This window comes from Sminthopsis crassicaudata, chromosome 3 (genome assembly GCF_048593235.1).
Source record: "Sminthopsis crassicaudata isolate SCR6 chromosome 3, ASM4859323v1, whole genome shotgun sequence".
In the NCBI taxonomy this organism is placed as follows: Eukaryota; Metazoa; Chordata; class Mammalia; order Dasyuromorphia; family Dasyuridae; genus Sminthopsis; species Sminthopsis crassicaudata.
Window position 1 is genome coordinate 612583257 of NC_133619.1, and position 22294 is coordinate 612605550.

The following is a 22294-nucleotide window of genomic DNA, read 5'->3' on the forward strand; positions in this document are numbered from 1 at the left end:
CTGAGGCTGACAGAAGTGAGGTGACTTCCTGGGGCTCACATCACTAGTATTCGAGGCAGAATTCGAACTCGGGTCTTCGGACTCCAAGTGGTATGGGAGCTACCCAGCTGCCTGCAAAGACAAGAATCGAAAGTCCTTGCCCTATGTCTTATCAGAAAACTGCAACATTTGCATCTGTCCCCAGGAAGAAGGGACTGCCCCATGGAGGTCAAGGTGAGAAGGGACCTCCTTCGTTTGACAGGTGGGGAAACTGAGGCCCAGAAAAGTGATCCAAGGACTTAGTGCTGGATAGACTCTCTGGTTCAAGTCTCCAATTTTACAGATTGGGAAACTGAGGCCTGGAGAGGGGAAGTGATTGGCCGGAGGTCACTTATGTTGTGGGTCGCAGAGCCCAGGTTGGACCATTGGTGGCCGGACCACACTTGGCGGGGAGATTGTGGAAGAATTAGAGAATCTGTGACTCAGTGGGCGGTCAGCACTGGGTTAGGGGACACGGGGCTCTCTTTCTGCAGGAAGCTTTAGACCTCTCCAGTGAATTCCACTTCCCACCCGCCACACCACAGAGCCTTCATCCCACAGGCCGCCTGGAAGGAAGAAGGCGGGGGAGGGCAGCAAGGTGGACAGCGCTGGAGTCAGGAGGGCCTGGGCTCAAAGGCAGCCTCCGACACTCACTAGCTGTGCGACCCTGGGCAAGTCACAGGCCTGGCGGCTTCCCTCACCCCCATACACAGACGGAAACGAAGGTCAGAAACCCTCTCAAAGCCCCAGTGAGGGCGGATGGCCAACGCTGGAGAAATGAACAAGACCTAGAAGTAGGTAAATAGGCCGGTGGCCTAGTGGCCAGAGCCCTGGGGCCTGATTCAAATCCTGCCTCAGAAATTTCCTAGCTGGGTAACTCATCAACCTTCCCCCGCCTCCATTCCTTCCACTGTAAACTGGGAATAATAGCAGTTGTTCAAGTGAAATACTATTTGTAAAGCACTGAAGTCCCTGGACGTAATGAATCGTTTATTCCCAGTTACAGCCCCGAGGAACCCTGGGATCTGACGTCTTCGCGTCACGGCTGAGCTAAGTGAGGGAGGAAGAACTTGCTGAGGGCGCCCCAGTCAGTGCCTTCCCCGCCCAGGACGCTCCCTCGAGCCTCTTCTCGGGCCCCAGGCCTGCAGGAAGAAGGAACGGGACCAGCGGCGGCAGAAGTTCTAGATCCGGAATCAAGGGAAAACCCTGGGAAAATAAATGACTTTTCTTTTTTTTTTTTTTTTTTTTTTTGACAAATAAATGACTTCTACTTTTGCTCATAGATCTGGAGCTGAAAGAGTTCTTAGAGACCATTTAATCCAAGGCTGGCAGAAGGCAGTAGAGGGAACGCCAGCTTGGAAATCTGTGGCCCGGGTTCCAATCCGCCAGGGGGCGAGCACAGGCAGATCGCTTAACTTCTCAGAAACTCAGTTTCCCCATCTGTAAGAATGAACGAGATGGCCTCTGAGGTCCCTTCCAGCTCTGGTACCCTAAGTCAGTGCACTCTGAGACTCAGTTTACCCAATTATGAATGAGCAGGCTTGGACCAGATGACCTCTGAGTTGCTCTCAAAGGCTGAGGGGGCCCACAGGGTCACCGGGCCCTGAGCCAGGTGTCCACCCTTGGCAAATTGTTGCCCCCTCCCCCACCCCAGTTCTTAATTCTGTCAAGAGCCTTTGCCCATGTGGGAAATCGGGCCTGGAGTGGTCCCTGGGGAGGGGCCGGGTGGCCAAGCTCTGGCTTTCCTGGGCCTGGGGTGCCCTCTAGTGGCCTGGGCCACACACCCAACGAATTGATCAGTGGATGGGCTCTGTCCCCAGAGGGAGCAAAAGGTCACAAATTCTCAGGATTTAGAGGTCCCCAGAGAGCCCCAGAATCTCACAGTTGGAAGGGATCTCAGGGTCCTGAATGAAGATCCATTCCAGTAACGGTAACTAGCAGTGAAATAAAATATTTAGCAGGCTAGCATTCATATCGCACTTTAGTTGGGCAAGACACTTTAAAAAACATCCCATTTTGCCTCCCCAAAAATGCAGGAGACGGGTGCTGTCATTATTCCCATTTTACAGATGAGGAAACTGAGGCAGACAAATGTCACTTGCCCAGAATCACACAGCTGAGAAATTTCTCCACCTGGAGTCTTCCCGATTCCAGATTCAGCGAATGGAGATTCCCTGCAACATTCTTATATGCACAGTACACATGTATGTTTCCATATGTATTTTTATACATACAACATGTGGGTGTAGATACATGTATGTCTGCGTGACAAATACTATCTGTATACATACTTCCCAGTTTGCAATGTTCTTTCCATATCTAGCATGTCTTGTGAGATAGATGCTTTTATTCCCATTTATCAGATAAGAAAACTGAGAGAAATTAAATGATTTGCCCAAGATCACTCAGCCAGTAATTTCCCTTTGGGGTATTTGAACCCCATCACTCCTGGTTCCTAACCCAGCACTTCATCCTCTACAAAGCATCCTCCGTAAATGGCCGACTCTCTCCGTCTCTCCCCCCACCATATCTCAGTCTCTCTCCCTTCGTCCCTCCCTCTCTGCCCACTTGCCCCAAGGGGAAGATGGGAAGAAAGCAGACAGGAAGACGAATGATGGGCGTTTCCCTTTTGAATGGCCGCTCTTTAAGCAAATGTCCGATGGGGAGTCATCATGGATCCTGAGCGTGACAGGGCGGCTTTGTACCTGCCCTGGAAGGTGGGTCTAGAGGCTCTTTGGGGATGTGCAGGGGAAGCTGCTGCTCGGAGGTTGCTTTCTCAGTGACTGCTGGACCTCAAGGCTGTGCTCAGGGAGACTGGCCTTTCTCTTCCAGGATCTCACTCTGTTAGGTTCTTACTAAGTGCTAAGTCGGTATTTAACAATTCTCCAGTTCACACCTTTGGTTCCTGCCTTTAAGGGGAGTTTACCCCTTTGAACTTCTGAGGAGGAGTTTACATATGAAAAGGAGTTTACACAATCTTTAAAAGGAGCAAGTTCATTGGTTGAAGTAATTTTCCCACAAGCCCTTGAGTTCTCACACGCCCATTCTCTGGGAGGATAAAGAGCTTTCCTGAATCCAGTTATCAGTCACTTCATCCCCAACTGCTGTCACTGGGCACTCTCTGACAGAGGACTGGCCTCCTTGCCCATACGTGTTGGCACCTGTTATTCAGGTTACTGTGAGCAGCTAGGTGGCGCAGTGGATAGAGCACCAGCCCTGAAGTCAGGAGGATCTGAGTCCAAATGTGACCTCAGACACTTAGCACTTCCAGCTGTGTGACCCTGGCCAGTCACTTAACCCCAATTGTCTCAGGGAAAAAAAAGAAAGAAAGAAAGAAAAAGAAAAAGAAAATTGTCTAGAACACTAAGTGTTCAAGTCACTTACCTAGGACCACATGACCAGGATATGCTGGAGGTGAGATTTGAACCCCAGCACCCCTGACTCAAATGCCATCTCTCCATCCAGGATACTGCCCCACCTTTTTGGGGACCTATGTCCTGTATCTGTATATGTTTTTTCTCTCTCAGTGGAATATAAGCTCCCTGAAGGCAGGACTTCTCGTTTTTGGACTTTTCTATCCAAGCCAGGTGACTATACTTAGTAAACACTTTTATCGCTACTTTCCAGGCTCTAAGGAGCTCAAGACCCCAGCATTTTGGGCAAATGATGCTTCATCTCACAGAGATAATCCTAAGCTTTGCTACTACGGTCATAAGAACCCCACAGTCCCGGACCTGAGGGGGACCCCAGAGATGACTAAGTCCAACGTGTACCCGAACAGGAATCATCTCTAAGAGACCCCGGAGAGCGGTCATCCGTTGGCCTTTGTTTGGAGCAGCCCCTCCAATCCCTTTCCATGCGGCCCTTCAGATGTCTGGCGGCCAGAGCATTCGGGGACAGCCACAGGGGTACTTTAGCTGGAGCCCTGAGCTTGCAGCCAGAAAGACCTGTGTTCTCACGCTGCCTTGGTTGCTTATTAAAGCTCATACACCAGCACGTCCAGGATACTTTTATCTGAATGAGACCCAACATCCCGATCCTGAGATCCGGCCAGCAATCCCAGGTGCCCCAGGCCACAAAGGGGGAATTTTCTTCCAAGCCCACCTCAATTTGCTCTTCTGCAGTTTCATCTGGAGAGGGATCTGACGGCCCCTGAATTCTCTCCACTTCTGGGCACAAGATGCCTCTGGCTCTTCCAGGACACGGCTCTGTGACCTCCGGCCACCCGGCTGGATTGGGGACAATCCGGGCTGATGACCGGACGCAGGAGGCCGACGGAGCCCAGGGTCTGCTTCTCCCTCTGCTGAGCACGCTTAAAGCTCCCGGGGGCCTCTGGGAGGATGCTGATCCTGAGTCAGAAGGGACTGCTCAAGGTCACCCAGCATAGCCAGCTAGAGCAGTAGCACCTGCTGCCTTCAGGGGAGTAAGGACATCCAGTCTCCCGGGCTCTCTGGGGTCAGGCATTTGGAATTCTGTCCTGCAGAAGACGGATGAGACTGATTTGCCCCAGAGGCTAAAAAGGAAGCGGGCCAGGGGAAAATGGCAGAGGCAACTGCCAACGACTGCCAGTCTGACTCCAGGGAGACAGTTATTGCGAAGCACGTAGCCCAGGGCCTAGCATGGAGCAAGGGCCATAGAGATTTAGCTGTCCAGCTCTTTTCACGTGGCAAAGAACTGGAAATTGAGGAAATCCCCATCAGTCGGGGAATAACCGAACTAGTTCTGGTAAATGATTTTGTTCTGCAGGAAACGACCAGCAGGCGGATTTCAGAAAAGCCTGGAGAGACTCGCATGAACCGATGCTGAGCGAAGCGCGCAGAACCAGAACGTTGATCACAGTAACCGCGACACTGTGCGATGATCAACTGCGATAGATTTAGCTCTTCTCAGAAATACAAGGACCCAACGCCATCCCAATAGGCTTGAGATGCCATCCACGTCCAGGGAAAGAACTACAGAGTCTGAGTGCAGATCACAGCATGGTCCTTTTCCATTCTCTTGTTCTTTCTTGTGGTTTTTCCCTTTTCTTCTCATTTTTCTTTCACAACATGACTAATATGGAAATATTTTTAAATGATCGTATGTTTGTAATATATCAAATTGGTTACCATCAGAAGAGAGGGAGAGAGAAAAAAATAAAAGAAAAAAAATCTCATAAAACTAAATGTTGAAATCTTTACATGCAATTGGAAAAAATAAAATGCGCCTAAGTGGGGGAAATAAATAAAAACAACAATAAAAAAAGGCGAGATGTTAGCTATTGCTAGTATTATCAGCTGTTTCTTCTTCTAAGTACCAAGCCTAAATATTTCTAATGGCCTGAGAGGCAATGCCTGTTAGTAATTGCTCCCTTGGCCTTTCTTCTGGGGCCAAAAGGAAAAAATCTAATCCCTTTTCCACAATACAGTCTTCCAAATAGGAAATGGAAAGATCCCTTTCCTCTTCTCCAGGTACGACATTCAGATGATGCTCACGGGAGGAGGTCCCCATCCTGGCCACCTGCGTGCCGGGAGCCTGCCGAGCTCCTGCCATGGCTCTGACGCTCAGTCCCAGGATCTGCCCAGGGAACTTTGCTTTTCCTTTTCCCAAGTGCAGCAGAGGTCATGCTGAGGATCGGGGTAAAGTCCCCACCCTCCCAAATTGAAATAAGAAATACAAACAGAGGGCTGTCCATTTGGATGGATTTTACTAGCAAATTTGGTGGGGGGTAAAATAGAGGGGAAGGAGAATGGCTAGCTGAGTTATAGGGACCAGAGGCCAGCCCCTGAGGAGGTTGGAGGGTGGGGCTGCGACCCAGCCGAGGGAAGGCCGGAGGGGACATATCCCGGTGATCTGGCCACAGCCCATCCTGCTCTGCCCTGGAGCCCGAGATCTAAGCTGGGAGGCCAGCGGTCTGGTCCTTGGCTCTGGTCCTGGCTCACCGAAGGAGGGGATAGGCTCAGGGAGGCTTTCAGATATCCGAGGCCAGATGATTTAGGGAGGAGAGCAGCAAAAGGCAGGAGACCTTCAAGTCTCCCTGCGGACTCCGGCACCTTCCTTCGCACCTGACCCCATCCCGGCCGGGGGTGGGCAGCTCCGCCATCTCCCTTCCACGCTCCTTTCCTTGCCCTGGTGTCTGTCTGGTCCTTTGGCCGTCCTGAGTGTGGCCCTGGCCCGGGGTCAGCTGGGATTCTGGCCCAGCAGGGGCTCTATCTCAGAGGAGGAGAGCGGCTTTCTATAGATGAGGAACTGAATGGAGATCTGGAGGGGAAAGTCAAGGACAGCCACAGACCATGGCTCCCCGCTGTGCTCCTTGCCCCACTCCCACCTGGGAGCCGTTGAGCCCTGCCTCAAGCTCAGACTCTCTGATCCCGCAACCTCCCCCTTTCCTCCTCCCCTCTCCTCTCCTGAATAGCCTTGGAGCTAATGGCAAAGGCCACGTCTTCCAGGGAGACCTTCCAGAATCCCCTTCACTGCTCCCTCTCTCTAGATATACTTAGCATGAAATAATGAGCATTGTGTGTGTGTGTGTGTGTGTGTGTGTGTGTGTGTCTTAGTTCCTTATTTGACTGTAAACTCTATGAGGGAGAGACTATTTCTGAACTTCTCATCCCTCTTCCCCCCCAAAATGACTGTTTATTTCATATATTTATAGCTTCCATCTCCACAAGAGAAGGAAATTCCTCGAGGGCAGGACCCACGCCCTCCACATATCCCTCGGAGGGCCTAGCACAGGTCCAGGCTATAGACCAGACTCCCATGGGAAGGGGGAAGGGCCTGGGACGTCACTGGTCCCCTTCCCCACCAGAATCCCAAGCGGCCCGGAGCTTAGCCGGTCGCAGGTATATTAAATGCTCATTACTGCTAAGGGCTGCGCGTACAGCTAAAGGCAGAAACAGTCCCTGCCCTCAGGAAGCTTCTATTCTAGGGCTAATTGCCAGAGGCTTCCCTCCCTGGGCCTGGGTCCCTCTGCCAGCACATGTTGGAGGAGACACCTGAATTGGGCCTTCCTGACTCCCCTCCCTGAGCCCTTGATCCGGCCTGAATGGATCAGGAACGATTTCTTCCAAGGTGACGAAGACTTTGCTCCGCTCGCGGCACCCAGCTCCACACGCCAACCTCACTCTCCCAAACTGGGCAGAGACCCTCCTGGGGGCCAGGCTGGTCCGGTCTCTGCTGCCTGGAGTCTAGGTTTCCTGGGGGCAGGGAGTGTGAAACCTCTGGCCCAGGGTCAGGCAGCCAGTGGGTGTGGGATGCGAATCTCAGGCAAGCTCCTCCTAGGCTGGCTCCCGCCCACTACACCACACTGCCTTCCAGGAGCTCCCGTGTCCATGGTGCTTTAAGGCTCACACCAGCCCTATTCGGGGGCCAGTCCAGGTTATCACCCCCTTTGATGGGAGGTGTGAAACTCAGTCCTGTTAGCCCCTACCCCTGACCCCAGGGGCCCCCACCCCGTCTGCCTCAAGGATACGATGACGTCCAGCAGGAGCACGCCCAGGCTGCCGATGAGCCAGGGAAGGTGGTGGAGCAGGAAGCTGCTCTCGGTCTGCCCGGCCTCCGGATTCTTCAGGAGCACGCTCAGCCCGTACATCATGTTACCCAAAATCACCAAGGCAAAGAGGGAGTAGGAGATTCCCTGGGTGGACTTCCTCTGGAACTGGGAAAGCAGAAGGGGTCAGCACGGCCTGGGCCCCCCAACCAGCCTCCTGCCTTCTAAGGAAGGGCCCCACCTTTGGCTCCCATCTAAACCAAAGGAGCCCCGAACCAGGAAGTGTGGGGCCCAGGAATCCCGATTATTGCCCAGAACAGGCTCCCTCTTCGCCTCCCCTAGAACCCTTCTCCACAGACTGGGAAGACTCCCACAAGCTCAGGCCCCGCAGCTCTGGTTCCTTCCAATCAGTCCCCGGCCTCCGTTTAGGAGACTGTGAAGATGTCCAAGCCATTTTTGGGGAGGATGCCATCATCCTGGAGACCTGGACTCACTCTAGCGTGTGTGACCCCTCCTCCCTCTGCTTTCCATCCATCCCTAGGAAGGGTCCACTTCACTGGCGGGAGAGTCCAGAGAGCGGCCGCACGGCCAGAGAGGAAGGGCCCTTGGGGAGGACGAGGAACGGATGCAGAAGGCAAGAGCCGCCCCCCCCCCCAAAAGTACTTACGTTGGTGTAGATCTGAGGCAGGCGAGACAGCAGGTAGAGCACGCTGGAGATGGAGCCGATGGTGAAGCCGATGATCTCCTGCTTGGTGAAGGGCTGGGGGAGCGAGGGAGCCAGCAGCGGCTGTTAGGAGCCCTAACACCCCCAACACAGACTGGCTCTTCACCCATCCCAGCCTTGGGGCTGAAAAGGATCCCGGGGCCACAGAGCTAGCCTATCGTTTGGGAGACTGGGGAAGGTCGCCCGCCAGTGTGGGACGGAGCCAGAATCTGAGTTCTACGCCTCCATTCTCTGAGACCTCCGCCAGTCCTAAATCTCTGGTCCTACAACTTCCCCAACAAGCGAGTCCCTAAGACTCAGTTTCCCCATCTGTAAAACGAGGTTAGATTAGAAGCTCGTTGAGATCCCACCCAGCCCCAGATGCAAAGCTTTATTCTTGGCGGACTGCAGTCACTCGGAGTGCTGGGGAGCCCCTACCTCTTTTTAGGGGGCCCACTCATCGTGAACCACAGCCTGGGCCCAGAGAGGACCTGCTTCTACCCCTCCCCCTTCAAAGGCCATCTGCCCTTAACCTCCCTCCCATCCCCCAGACTCACTTTATCAGTGGGTTCGATATTCAGGAGGGTCCTACTCCGGAAGACCTCCTGTGGGGAGGAGGGGCTGAGCTGGAGGACGAGGGGGATGGCGGACACCGCCCCCAAGGAGACGAACAGGAAGGCTGTGTTGATGGGGGCTGATACTGGACAGAGAACAAGAATGGGAACTTAGGGACCTGGGCCTGGTTCTGGACCCGCTGAATCTGGGTGTGGGTGGGAGCAGTTGGATTTCAAGGGGCCCTAACTCCTCCTGGAGATCCGGGAGACTGAAAAACACGGCTTAGGAGGGAGATTAAACCGAGATTCTGGGACCAAACAACCCGTGGGGGAGGGTTCCATTCCATCAGGAACGAGGCGGTGATGGGCAGAGCTGAGCAGGGGGAGGCAATCAGAGGGCAGAAGCTACCCGATAATGAGAATCAAGAGAGGAAGGAGACGCTCCACACAAGGCCCCAAGAAGCCGATCTCTCGATCTCCATCAGCAGATTTCTCTAGGGCTCCCTATCTCAGGAGATAAAGACCTCAAGACCACAGATAAGGCCTTGGGACTTTCTCCTTTGCAGCCAGTGGTCGGGCCACCAGGCTCTCCCCCTCCCCGCCTCTGTCTGCTCCCCCAACCCTCCCCCCCAGCCCCCACTCACTCAAGAAGCGCTGCCGGTTTTTATACTTGTAGTAGAAGTAGAGGGATATCATGAGGAGGTCGGCCAGCACATAGTAGATGGCGGTGTAGGTCTGCAAAAAAAAAAAAAAGACATCAAGTAAGGCTCGCTCATAAGGCACAGGTGGTTTCTGAGTTGGCGGCTCAGGCACGTGAGGAAGAGTGGGACCTCGGGCTGAAGGCCAGGTCTGTTTTTAAAGGGCCAGCCTGGCTGCACCCAGTATGGCGGCAGGGCCATGGGTTCTTCCCCACTGACATGGAGAGGGTCTGTGATCTGGCTCGGTATCCGCTTGGAGGCAGGATGGGTAAGCTCACTTCCCTCTCTGGAAAATATAGATGTAATATTTACGCCACCTCCTTCACAGGCTGCTCGTGGGTCAAGGACTTCCTGAGCCTTAAAGTTTCATAGAAATGAGACTTGGGCGGGGAAAGCGAGACCCGAGGAGGTGGACACGGCTAGTAAGTATATGAAGAAGGATCTCCACCGGCTCTCAGAAGTCCTGGCACTTTCCACCCCCTTTAATCTTACAGATGAGGAAATGGGACCCACCCAGGTCACCCAGGGTCCACTCCCCCATCCCACAAGGCCGGATGTAGTGGTGGCAACGTCCTGCCAGCCCATCTCAGGGGCAAGGACGAAGGGATACCTGCAGAGGCAGCTGATTGGCAAGGAAAGAGCCCACGAGGTTACAGGAGTCTCCGCCCAGCCAGCCCATCAGGAACCAAATGGATATGGCCTGGTCCATGTTGCCCGTCCTGCAGGCCTTGATATACTGGCTGTGGAAGACAGAGGAGGTCATCACCCTCCGTCCACTCAGCTTCACAACCAGGACTCCTTCCCCGTCCAGTCTCTTCCGACCCCACACCCGCCTGGGTACCAGGTCATGGCGGAGCTGACTCTGCTTTATTAAAGAGACTCAAAGGTGCTATCTATCCTAGTCATTGTTCATAAGTTCATTGATCTGGAGCTGGGTGGGATCTCAACCACCTTCTAATCTAACCTCTCATTTTACAGATAGAGAAACTGAGTCCTGGAGAGGGGACATGACTTAGGATATCATCCTAGCTGGAACTAGCTGGAAGAGCTCTCAGAGGCTGTCTGGTTCAATCTGCTCACAACTCCTTCCTCTCCCCCCATGTTACAGATGGAGAAACTGAGACCTAGGGAAGTAAAGAGAGCAGCCTAGGGTCACACAAATGAGAACTGGGATTTGATCCCAGAGCTTCTAACATGAAGTCTTATATTCACGTTCCACAGTGATACGCCATCTTTCTAGGGAAGAAAGATTATTCTAACAAGTGCATAGTTTTTGTTTTCCTTCTCAGGTTTTTTTTCTTTCTAAATTCGATTTTTCTTGTGCAGCAAGATAACTGTGTAAATATGTATATTTATGTTGGATTTAATATATATTTTAACATATTTAATATGTACGGGACTTCCTGCTATCTGGGGGAGAGGGTGGGGGGAAGGAGGGGAAAAGTTGGAACAGAAGGTTTTGTAAGAATCAATGTTGAAAAAATTTCACATGCATATTATTGTAAATAAAAAAGATATAATAAAAAACAAGTGCATAAAGGACAAATTGGAGAGAGAAAAGTGTTACAGGAAGACATGGGATATGATTGGTGCATTAGTCCAAGGAGGTGGGAGTGAGGGCCCAGACTCAGGCTGGCGGCCGCAGGGCTGAGGAGGATGGAGAGGACGGAGAGGGGCCATGGAGACAGATCCAAACTTAGGTGACTGACTGGATATAAAAAGTAATGGAGGTGTGAGATCGGGATGTGTAGTGATGGTCCTAAAGTCATCAGCTGAGAGAAGGACCTAGAGAGCAGAAGTGTCCAACATGGCCCCTGCCTCTCAGGGCCCACAAGCCCCTCAAGGATGGCCCGAGCCAGATTCAAATGTGACTGGGGAATAGTGAGCAAGAGAAATAGAAATGTGATAAAATGTACGCATATTAATACGTGATTGTGGAAGTCACCATGCGGTGTGCGCTTTAGTAATTGCTGCTTCTCTTTGATCTAAAAGACCTGGAAGATGTGACCACCAGGGGTGAGTTGGGCCGAGTACAATATTTCTCCTCCCCATACAGGTAGGCTACTTCTCCCTTAAAATCTATTAAAGTTGTCACAGGCTGAAGCATAATTTCCTGCTCCCCTGAATACAAAGCAGCCCACTCGAGCTCCTTCCTGAGACTTCAGACCCTGGACCATGGGAGGGACAAAAGCGGAGCTCATGAAGTGAAGTTTCCCCTGGCATGAGCAGCCTTTCCCAGATCTAAATATCCCGCCCCTACCAGGCTAAGTAAACCTGCTTTTGTTTCCAACAAAGGAAGTGAGGCTAGAGATGCAGAGAAGGTCATTCCCTGGCTCAAGAAGTTTCAGTGGCTCCCTATTTGCCTCTAGCATCAAAAACAAACTCTTTGTTTGGAATCTGAAACCCTTCCCAACCGGGTTCAGAGGACAATTAGGTGCTATAGTTGATAGAGCCCCAGTCCTAAGCTCAGGAGAGCCTGAGTTCAAATCCGGCTTCAAATGCTCACTAGCTGTGTGACCCTGAGCAAGCCATCACTCCAAAGCCCAAAATAATCGTGATGATGATGATATGTCACTGGAAAAAAGAAAGCAGAGAACAAAGTGCCTCCTGGTATCTCTCCACTGGATCTCCACAGCTCAGTTCATATTAAATGCTTTTTGATTAATTTTAATTAATGTTTTCATTCATTCATGATGGGAAATAGTGAATGACTGAGGGCTAAGGGGCGGAGGTCACTTGCTAATCTCCCTCTGGGTTTGGCTTCAGACATGATCAGAGGCTCAGAGACCCTGAGTAACATTCAAGGGCGCACAGGCAATGCTTTTCAATGCTCAGGCTGAGGTCTATGAGGATGGGGAGGGAGACTCTGGAGCAGGGGAAGGAAGGAGGTCCCAGAATCCCAGAATCTTAGCACTAGAAGGGTTTCCCACCCTAGCCGGTCCTACAGAAGAATCCTGTCTCATGAATGGTCATCCTGCTCACCTGGTGCCGAGCTGGGGAACTTCACTACCTCCCAAGGCAGCTCATTCCACTCTAGACTGAATCTACTGATAGATTCTAATTCTAATTCTGCCGCTCCATATCTACTGTGTCCCAGTTCTGTCTCTTAGGGTCCTTGATATTCTTTCAAATATTTAATTTAAATTCAAATATTTAAAGAAGATAGCCAGACATCCTGCTGCTTTCCTTCCCTCCCTCACAAATCCCATGAGGCTTCTCTTTTCTAGGCTAAGACCCCCTTCCTTTCCCCAAAGTGAGGGTCCACATGCCCTCAGCTGAAGAGAGGATCAAAGCCGACAGTCCCTGCTGGCCACTCAAGGTAACTCCAGCTGTACTTACGGGAAGGCAGCACCAATAAAACAGAATATTGAAGACAGGCCCAAGATCACACTGGCTATGTCCCATCCGTCCTGGGCACACTCGTTGAACACATCCCAGATCCAAGGGGAGCCGTTGGGACAGCTGGAGAAGTTCTCAGCATCAAGCACCTTAGAGTGCTTCCAGACCATGGTGGAAAGGAAATTATTCTGAAAGAATCAAAGGAGCAAAAGAAATATAAACCTTAAAGTATTATATCAAGTGATGGAAAGAGCCAACCATATCCAGAGAGAGAAAACTATGGAGACTGAATATGGATAAAAACATAGTATTTTCACCTTTTTTTTTTTTGTTATTATCATTGTTCATTTGCTTGTGTTTTTGATCTTTTTTTTATGTTGCATGATGAATATGGAAATATGTCTAGAAGAACTGCACATGGATTGCTTACTGACTATGGAAGGAGGTGAGGGGGAAGGAGGGAGAAAAACTGGAACACAAGCTTTTGCAAGGATGAATATTGAAAACCATCTTCACATGTATTTGATAAAATAAAAAACTATTAAAATGGAAAAAATTAAAAATGCAGCTTGATTGGGGGGAAGCACTATATTAATGTTAGCTATCATTATAGGAAACTCTAGAGTGCCCGATTTGGGAAAGCCTACATTAACATCCAGCCTCACTAGTGGAATGAGCTAGGCCATGTCACTTAAGCTGTCTGCCTCAGTTTCCCTATCTCTTAAACAGGGATAAAAATAGCATCTACCTCCCAGGGTTGTTATGAAGATTAAATGGGGTAATAATTGTAAAATGTTTAGCATAGTGTGTGACACAAAGCATTTTATAATTATTACTATTTTTATGCCAAAGTTTTCTGTAAAATGGAGATTTTAACATCTGTTCTATAAGGTTAGTGCGAGAATCAAGTGAAATAACATGTGAAAAGCTTCACAGCCATAAAGTGCTAGTAGATTATTATTATTATAAATGCTAGTAGATTATTATCATTATTACTATCATTATTGAAAGGATTTCCAGGTTAGGGCAGGAAAGCACCAGAACCTGGAACTGGGCCCTTCAAGATTCCTGGGGTAGGGTTAGGATGAGGAAGGCTATTCTAAATTCACATCTTGACCTCATCCACTTTCCCATCAACCCCCAGCTCCTGAACCCTCCAGAGAATAATCAGATTAAACAGACTTGATGGCTAAACCCAGTCTGGAGGGAGGAGATAATCAGCCTTGGATACAAACCTGAGGAACAGGTTGTAACTTACCTGCCTACTTAGCACTGTAAGGTACAGGGCAGTGGAAAGGATGACGATTAGGAATCAAAGGCTGTTAGCACCTGTGCTGATCCTGAGCAAGAGAGAGAGCATTTCCCTGCCTCCATTTCCTCATCTTTCAAATGAGGATAATGAGAACCTCCACTCCCCAGGGTGGCAAAGAGAACCGAATGATTTGTAAACAGTTAACTTAATCTGCTTTAGCAAGCCGCCACAGGATTCCAGCTGGGGGACAAAGTCAAGTCTGGTCCTGCCAGCAAGCATCGTGTGTGAGACATTGGGCTAAGGGCTCCGGATACAAAGAGAAAGAGACAAAAACCACAAGCCACAGGGATCATCTTTATCAGATTGCTCCAGTCTGGGGAATGGGGAAGGGGAGGAGGCAGGGAGAAAACAATGGAATTAAGCAAAATCTTATCAAATAAAGACAGAAAAATATCTTTCCATGTAACTGGGGAAAATAAAATACTATTAAGTGAGGGGAAGAAAGCAAAAAATAAATAAATAAATAAAACAAAACAAAAACAACAGCACAAAGCCCCAAGCAGACAAAAATCAAACATTCCCGTCCCCTCAGGAGTTTACATTCTAACAGACGAGATCATATGCACAAATAATTCCCTATTTAAGTGTACAAATAAGCCTCTATTTAACCTATTTGATGACTAAGAAACAGAATGAAGGGCTCAAATCCCTCTTTCTGACACATGGGCTAAGGGACTCCAGACAAGTTCCTTGGGGTCTTGGGGTCTCCAAGGCTTTATGTTAATCTGTACTGGTAGGGAGAATTCCCCCAAACTATGGAATCCTCAGTGTGGTCATTTATTACCCTACAAAAGTGGGTCCTTCGTTTCCCCTCCCAGCCTGAGTTGTCTGGATGCCCCATTCCCCTGAAACTCATGGGGCCTATTTCCTCTTGGCTTTCAGCTCTCCCACCAGTTCTCCTTCTTCCTTCTTCACCTGGGGGAAGGGGGGTGGTTAACAGTATTTCTCACTATTGGCAGATACCCCTCCCCCAGGGACATCCAAGGTCTGTCATTTGTGACCTTAGGAAACTGCTGAGGCTGGGGTCATGTGACTACAGCTGGTTGTGAAAGAAAACTAGAAACAGCTTCCCCTTTGTCCCCAACTTCTCCGGAGGAGCTCCCTGGGAGCTGTAACATCTCAATCACTGGGAGCTGCCTGTCCACTCTGCAAGGAGTCAAAGGATGATGGGTGGCTGGTCAATCTCTAAAATGATCAGGTGGAGCTAGGTCTGAGTCCTTCTGGCTCCAGATCTGTAATCACTGGAATGGGAGCAATCTCATAAACCAGCTAGTCCAACCCCCTCATCTTCAAAAATTTCATATTTTTTCAATGAACAAAAAAATCCATTTTCTCTCCCAAACTAGAAAACAAAAAGAAAAGTGAAAAGCCAGTCCATGCAATGAATATTCACAAAACAAATTCCCAAATTGACCAAGTCCAAAATTATGATTCAATCTGCCCTGTTGGTCCATCCCCTCTCCTGGTGGTGGGCAGCAGGCTCTTCCCCGGGGTTGGACAGTACATTGATTTAGAGTTCTCAAGGCCTTCAAATTAACCCCTTAACTTTTCAAATGAAGGAACTGAAACCCAGACAAGGGAAACAGCTTTTTTAGGTTTCTGTGGTCTATAAGCAATAGAACCAGAATTTGAACCTGTGCTCTCTGCTTCTGAATCCACTGAACCTGAAAGAGATAGAGATGAGTGAGTTCTAGTGTTTGCTCTATCTAGAGGACTGTTACAGAGCCTTGGAGGGATCAGGGACTGATGAGCTGAGAAAGATTCTATTTTCTTTCTCTCTCCCTGGAACCTACATTCTGAGAAAGGCCTGAGGTCCTCAGCAAAGACAATCACTGAGGGCACCCCATCTTGAACCTGGACTTCTGCAGATATCTTTTCCATTTTCTTTCATTCTTTCATGAAATGTTAGGGAAGAATGATTACAAGAAATGCTCATAGTTCAGAGACAGTATGGCCTCATGGATAGAATGCTAGACTTTAGGGGCAGCAAGAACTAGGTTCTTTCAAGCCATTTCTGACATAATCTACCAAGGCAAGTCATTTAAAAGCTCTTAACCTGGAAGGAGAATCAAGATGATAGAAGAAAAGACTTCTAAATAATGCTCTAAAACAAATTCTGGAGCAGCAGAACACCTAAAAGGATGGGGTGAAACAATTTTCCAGCTCAAGACAACTTAGAAGTTCAGCTAGAAAGGTCTGTTACACTGGGTGGAAGTGGAGTACAATCAGTGCAGGTCTCCACAAACCAGATGTAAGTCTTGAGAGTGACTAAATCAGCAGCAGCAGCAGGGGACACTTCTGGAGCTTTTGATCCACAGAGGGGAAGGGGATCAAATCTTGGAAGGAGATTACAGGGGTCTCTTTGCTGGGGGCATGGCTCTTGCTTTGCCCATACTTAGATCCAGGTCTCAGTCCTGAGTGGCAGTCCCAGAGTGAGGAAAAGCACTAGCACAGCATAGGGCAGAAAGGAGTGTTTGTAATCACTTACAGACCAGAGAACAGTTCAGGAAAGTAGTAAATACAACTCTCCTCAGATCATACTCCTTTGGATGAATTGAAAACTTATAGCTCCCTGTATCTCTGACAACAGCTGAATAAAACCTCTGAAGCTTGGGACAGGGTGTCCTGAGAAGGAGAGCTCCACTTTAGAAAAGAGTTAAAAGTCAAGAAATAGGCTGGAAAAATGGAGAAACAACAGAAAAAAAATTCTGACCATAGAAAGTTACTATGCTGATAACGAAGATCAAAACACACTCAGAAGATAAAGAAGTCAAAGCTCTTACATTCAAAGCCTCCAAGAAAAATATGAATTGATCTCAGACCATGGAATAGTTCAAAAAAGATTTTAAATATTAAGTAAGAGAGGTAGAGAAAAAATTGGGAAGAGTAATGAGAGTGATGCAAGAAAATCATGAAAAGAAAGTCAACAGCTTGGTAAAGGGAAACACACACACACCAAAAAAACCACCTTAAAAAATTAGAATAGGCCAAATGATAAAAGAGGTACAAAAATTCAATGAAGAGAAGAATGCCTTGAAAAGCAGAATTGACCAAATGGAAAAAGAGGTACAAAAGCTCATTGAAAAAAATAATTCCTTAAAAATCAAGAATTGAGCATAGAAATAACTCTATGAGGCATCAAGAAACAATAAGACAAAACTAAAAAAGATCCAGGAAAGATGATTTAGAAATTATTGGACTTCCTGAAAGCCATGATAAAAAAAAGAAAGAAACCTCAATAGCATCTTTCAAGAAATTATCTAGGAAAACTGTTCTGATATTCTAGAGCCATGGAGTTAAACAGAAATGGAAAGACTCTACCTGTCACCTCTTGAAAGAAATGCCAAAATGAAAACTCTCAGGAATATTATGGCCAAATTCCAGAGTTCCCAGGTCAAGTAGTCAGAAAGAAACAATTCAAATATTGTAAAGCCAGAGTCAAGAAAACACAAGATTTAGCAGCTCCTACATTAAAGGATCAAAAGGCTTGGAATATAATATTCTGGAGGGCAAAGGAACTAGAATTATAACCAAGAATCACCTGCCCAGCAAAAATGAATATAATCCTTGGTGGGGAGGGGGGAATGGATTTTTAATGAAATATCAAGATTTCCTGATTTAAAAAAGCCCAGAGCTGAATAGAAAATTTGACTTTCAAATACAAGAGATTCAAGCATAAAAAGATAAACAGCAAAGGGAAATAATAAGGGACGTAATAAAGTTAAACTGATAACATTACTACCAGGGAAATTGATACTTGTAACTCATAAGACCTTTCTCATTCTTAGGGAAGTTAGAAGGAAGATATATAGACAAAGAGCACAGGTGTGAGTTGAATATGAAGGGATGATATTTTAAAACTCAAAATAAAGGGGTGAGAAAGAAGAATGCACTGGGAGAAAGGGAAAAGGAAAGGTAAAAATGGGGTAAATTATCTCAAATAAAAGAGGAAAGAAAGAGCTTTAATAATGAAGGGGAAAATGGGGGAGGTAACAGGGCATATTTGAGCCTTATTCTCATTGGCTTAAAAAGGGAATAGCATACACATTCAACTGGGTATAGGAATCTGTCTTATCCTACAGAAAGTAGTAGGGTAAGGAAATAAGGGGCAGGCTATGCTTATGGGAAGATAAATTGGGGGAGGCAGTAGTCAGAAGCAAAACACTTTTGAAGAGGGAGAGGATAAAAAGAGAGAAAGCATAGAATAAATGGGGTGGAGGGGAATAGAATGAAGGGAAATACAGTTGGCAATCATAATTATGAAAAAAAAATTTTGAAGCAGGTTTCTCTAATAATAGCTCCATTTCTCAAATATATAGAGAAATAAATCAAATTTCCAAAAATAAGAGCCATTCCCTAATTGACAAATAATTTTAAAAATATGAACAGTTTTCAGATGAAGTAATCAAAGCTATCTACAGCCACATTAAAAAATATTAACACTAAAAAACAAAACAAAAATAATTAGGCTCTTAATAAATGCGTATTCCTCAAAGGAGGATGGGGGGGGGGGTCGAAGGTGGTTGGTTTTTTTTTGTTTGTTTGTTTTTTTAACCATTCCCCCAAGATCCTTCTGGCTGTATAGGCTCTAGGCAGAATATGGAGACTCAGATCATTACTACTATTTTTTCTCTCCTGCCTCATTCTCCTTTTTCTGACCACTAAAAAGTATGGGAGATTTCAGAAGCTTCTGGGTCAGTTCAGAGCATAATTTTGCTTCTAGAGTACACCAAAAAACCAATTTCTGAATAAAAGGTAAGCTTGGATTTTCCTTAAAGAATAGAAGCAGTTGGGGCAGCTAGGTGGCTCAGTGGATAGAGCACCAGCCCTGAAGTCAAGAGAACCTGAGTTCAAATTTGGTCTCAGACACTTAACACTTCCTAGCTGTGTGATCGTGGCAAGTCATTTAACACATATTTTCCTATGTTTAACACATTTTGGATTACTTGCCATCTAGGTTTGGAAGGGGAGGATTGGAATACAAGGTTTTGCAAGGGTCAATGTTGAAAAATTATCCATGTATATGTTTTGAAAATAAAAACGCTTTAATAAAAAAAAGTTTCTCTAGCATGAATGCTATGTTTTTCCCTCAGTTAAAAGATGCACAGGAGATGCACTTCGTTTGGGGTTTCTTGGCAAAGATACTGAAGTGGTTTGCCATTTCCTTCTCTGGCCCCTTTGAGAGATGAGGAAATTGAGACAAACAGGGTTAAGGGACTTGCCCAGAGGCACACTGCTAATGAGTGTCTTGGAATCCGTATCTAGTCATTAGACCATTTATTACAGACACCAGAGGTGATGGAATTTGAATTCTAGAAGATGAGTCTCCCAGACTCCGGGCCTGGTGTTTCACCTACTTCCCCACCCAGCTGCACCTTTCTCCAGCTCCTTCCAAATAGCACAGCCCACTCTGGACCCCTCTTCTCAGGTAGTATGGTCTCCTCTGTTATAATGGAAGCCTCTGGGGGTAGAGGAGTATCTCCTCACATCTGTGTCCTAAGGGCTGGATGCTTTATAAATATTTCAGTTAATAAATATTTGTTAAGTGCCTTCTATGTGCCAGGCACTGTACTAAGCACTGAAGATACCCAAAAAGAAAAAAAAAAATCAAAATATAGTTCCTGCCTTTAAGGAGCAATCGATCTAATGGGAGAGAGAAGGAGCCATATAATAGGTAAACAAATATATACCCTATTAAGTAGGAAATACTTAAGAGACCAAAGATGTCCGAATTCCTGTAAAAGATGGGATTTTAGTTGGGTCCTGAAGGAAGTCAGGGAAGAGATTAGGCCGAGACGAGAGAGAGCAGTCCAGGCAGCGGGAGAAAATGCTCAGAGCCAAGAAATGGAACCTTTTGTTCATGGAACACGGAGGACCTAATGAAATAAGTACCTAAAAAAGTGACTTTCATTCATATTCTTCACTCAATCCTTTCCTCAGTAGCTTCCATTCCCACAGAGTCCGTAGGGCTCTTTTTGGAGGGGCTCTCAGCACAGGTCAAAGACAGAGCCCCCCTCAGCTGTGAGAGTACAATCCCATTACTGTGCATCTTCCCCAATAACCAGGAAGCCATGGTGACTCCCTCAGTCCTAACACCCAACTACACATACACACACACACACATACACACACACACACACACACATACACACACACACACACACACATACACAAACACACAGTCCCACAATGCTCATGGCCACCTGGGCCCTCATCCTGGCCACAGTCACAGTCCTTGGCCTAGTCCCAAAGCAAAAATCCTGGATCACTTCAATACCCAAGAGACCTGGGCGGCATTCTGGAGCCCTCTCTAGCCTAGGCCCGGGGCATACCTCATGAATTACAGACACCTAGGGCTCCGACACTCTGAGTTGTCCAACAGATTAAAATGAAATTGGGAAACATTTAACACAATAAGTAAAATGCAACTGAACACAGACGATGTTAATATGTAGCTTTTTAAGTCCGTATGTAGAGGCCGCAGTCCTTCTGCCCGAGTAGCTCCATTTCTATTTTAAGTTTGACACTAACAAACACCAAAGTGAAATCTCTACACTAACAGGGAAATCTCTGCGTGGGGAGGGGGCCCACAGTTTGGGAGCCCAGGGACTCAGGGGATTTCCTTCCCTCTGAAGAAACTGACCTTGTCTAGGAAACTCATCAGGGATTTAGTATTTTATCCAGCTACATTATGTCATTAACAGGAACTATCAGGATGAAAATCCCCCCCTCACTCGTTAGTGAGTTAAAGTGTTTCGGAGGTACTGAGGGTTAAATCAGGCAGCATTTATTAAACATCCCGGCACTGTGCTTGGCGCTGGACATACAAAGAAAGGCAAAAGACAGCCCCTGTCCTCACAAAGCTCATCATGAGATGGGGGGGGGGGAAGGCAGCAGCAAACAGCTGTGGACAAGTCACGGCGTTCACTCCGCGCCATAAACCGCAATGAAACTGACACTAGGGTGACCTCATTGAGGGGAGACTTGACAAAGTGGAGCACAGGGGAGATCTCTAGGGCTGGATCTGCACAGGGGACACTGCTGTATTTCCAGCCATTTACTAGGGGAGATTAAGGAGGCCCTGAGCCTTCATCTTCCCTGTGTGGATTATTTCCTCTGAACCCTGTATATAGCTTTGTTGTCACCTCCCAACAGACTGTAAACTCCTAGAGAGCTGGGATTGTCTTTCGCCATTTTTTCTATTTCTTGCAATTAGCACAGGGCCGGGCACACAGGAGGTGCTTAATAAATGCTGACTTGACTGTCCAACTTTGCCCAAACCGTGGATTCTGCAGCTTAAACGCAAGGTAGGACTGCTGACTTCCTTACCTGATGTTTACAATGCATTTGGAAATCCGCCAGCACATCCTTAGGAGACTGCTTAGGCACGCTCATTAGTGCCTGCTTGGCTCGAAAGGTGGGGAGGGGAGGGGCAGGGGGACGAGAGGCCCAGGACTCCTGGGTCCCTTCCAGGGAGATGAGGGAAAATCTACGGAGGAGGCTTCGGTGCTTCCCTGTCCCTCCGTGCCCCACGGGGCCGTGACTCCAGGCTGGGACCGGGATAAACAAGCCCTAAGTTGGAATCCCAGCTCAGGGAGGCCCCGGGGAAGTCCCTCTTGGTCCCAGAGCCTCAGTTTCCCCATCTGGAAAGCTTCCGCTGCCTCTATGGCTGCTTGCAGCTCCAGACGCCGGGATTCCCGAGAAGGGTCTGGGGCGCGTGGTGGAAGCGGGCGGGAGATTGCTGCCCCGGGCCCGGGGGCCGGACCAGGAGGTCCCCTGGGGGATCCAGCAGGGTGTGGGAGGCCGCAGGGCACCTACCTACCTCGCTCTCCAGCCCCAGCCACGAGATCCGGATCTCCAAGCGCTTACAATGTCCCCTCCCGGAGAAGAGAAAGGAAGGCGCCGGCCGGCTCAGCAGCGGCCCTGGGGAGCCGGGGGAGTCCACTGGAGGGTTCCCGGGGGTCCGGAGTCGCCCTGCCCTGGACCAGCTGCCTCCCTGCCCCCAACGTACCGCAGCAGGTAGACGGCTCCGACCCAGGCTCCCCCAGCCCGGCCCGGCTCCAGATGTCCAGCAGGCTCCGGTCACCTGATCTCCGCCGTCCCTCCGCTCCGCCCACTGGGAGGTGGCGTCCCGCCTCCGTGTTCGCGTCTGTCCAGGTCTTTGCAGACGGTCCCAGAGATCCGCGACAGCTCGGCCTTCGC

The 22294-nt window shown here is 48.4% G+C and overlaps 1 protein-coding gene across 3 annotated transcripts; it reads right to left on the reverse strand.

Moving 5' to 3' along the window:
• Positions 1 to 5687: 5687 nt before the first annotated feature.
• On the reverse strand, positions 5688 to 22234 carry SLC66A1 (solute carrier family 66 member 1). 3 transcript variants are annotated; one of them, XM_074306076.1, is made up of 8 exons: positions 22104 to 22234; positions 12781 to 12968; positions 10052 to 10181; positions 9388 to 9478; positions 8747 to 8889; positions 8154 to 8246; positions 7469 to 7654; positions 5688 to 6258 (listed from the first exon to the last, which is right to left on the reverse strand). In XM_074306076.1, the coding sequence occupies exons 2-8, from the start codon at positions 12948 to 12950 to the stop codon at positions 6178 to 6180; spliced, it is 894 nt and encodes a 297-aa protein (XP_074162177.1). In that variant the 5' UTR covers positions 12951 to 12968; positions 22104 to 22234; the 3' UTR covers positions 5688 to 6177. The 3 variants fall into 3 exon arrangements, with proteins under 3 accessions (XP_074162177.1, XP_074162176.1, XP_074162178.1); XM_074306075.1 differs by having other exon boundaries at positions 21911 to 22187; XM_074306077.1 differs by having other exon boundaries at positions 21915 to 22186.
• Between the last annotated feature and the right edge of the window lie 60 nt (positions 22235 to 22294).

Coding starts and splice junctions, on each gene's coding strand:
- SLC66A1 (XM_074306076.1), bottom strand. CDS start 12,950: ATGGTCTGGAAGCACTCTAAGGTGCTTGATGCTGAGAACTTCTCCAGC. Junction 9,479..10,051: donor CCAATCAGCTGCCTCTGCAG/GTATCCCTTCGT, acceptor TTTTTTTTGCAG/ACCTACACCGCCATCTACTA. Junction 6,259..7,468: donor TGCTCCTGCTGGACGTCATC/GTATCCTTGAGG, acceptor TTTCCCCTCCAG/ATCTCCATTCAGTTCCTCAT.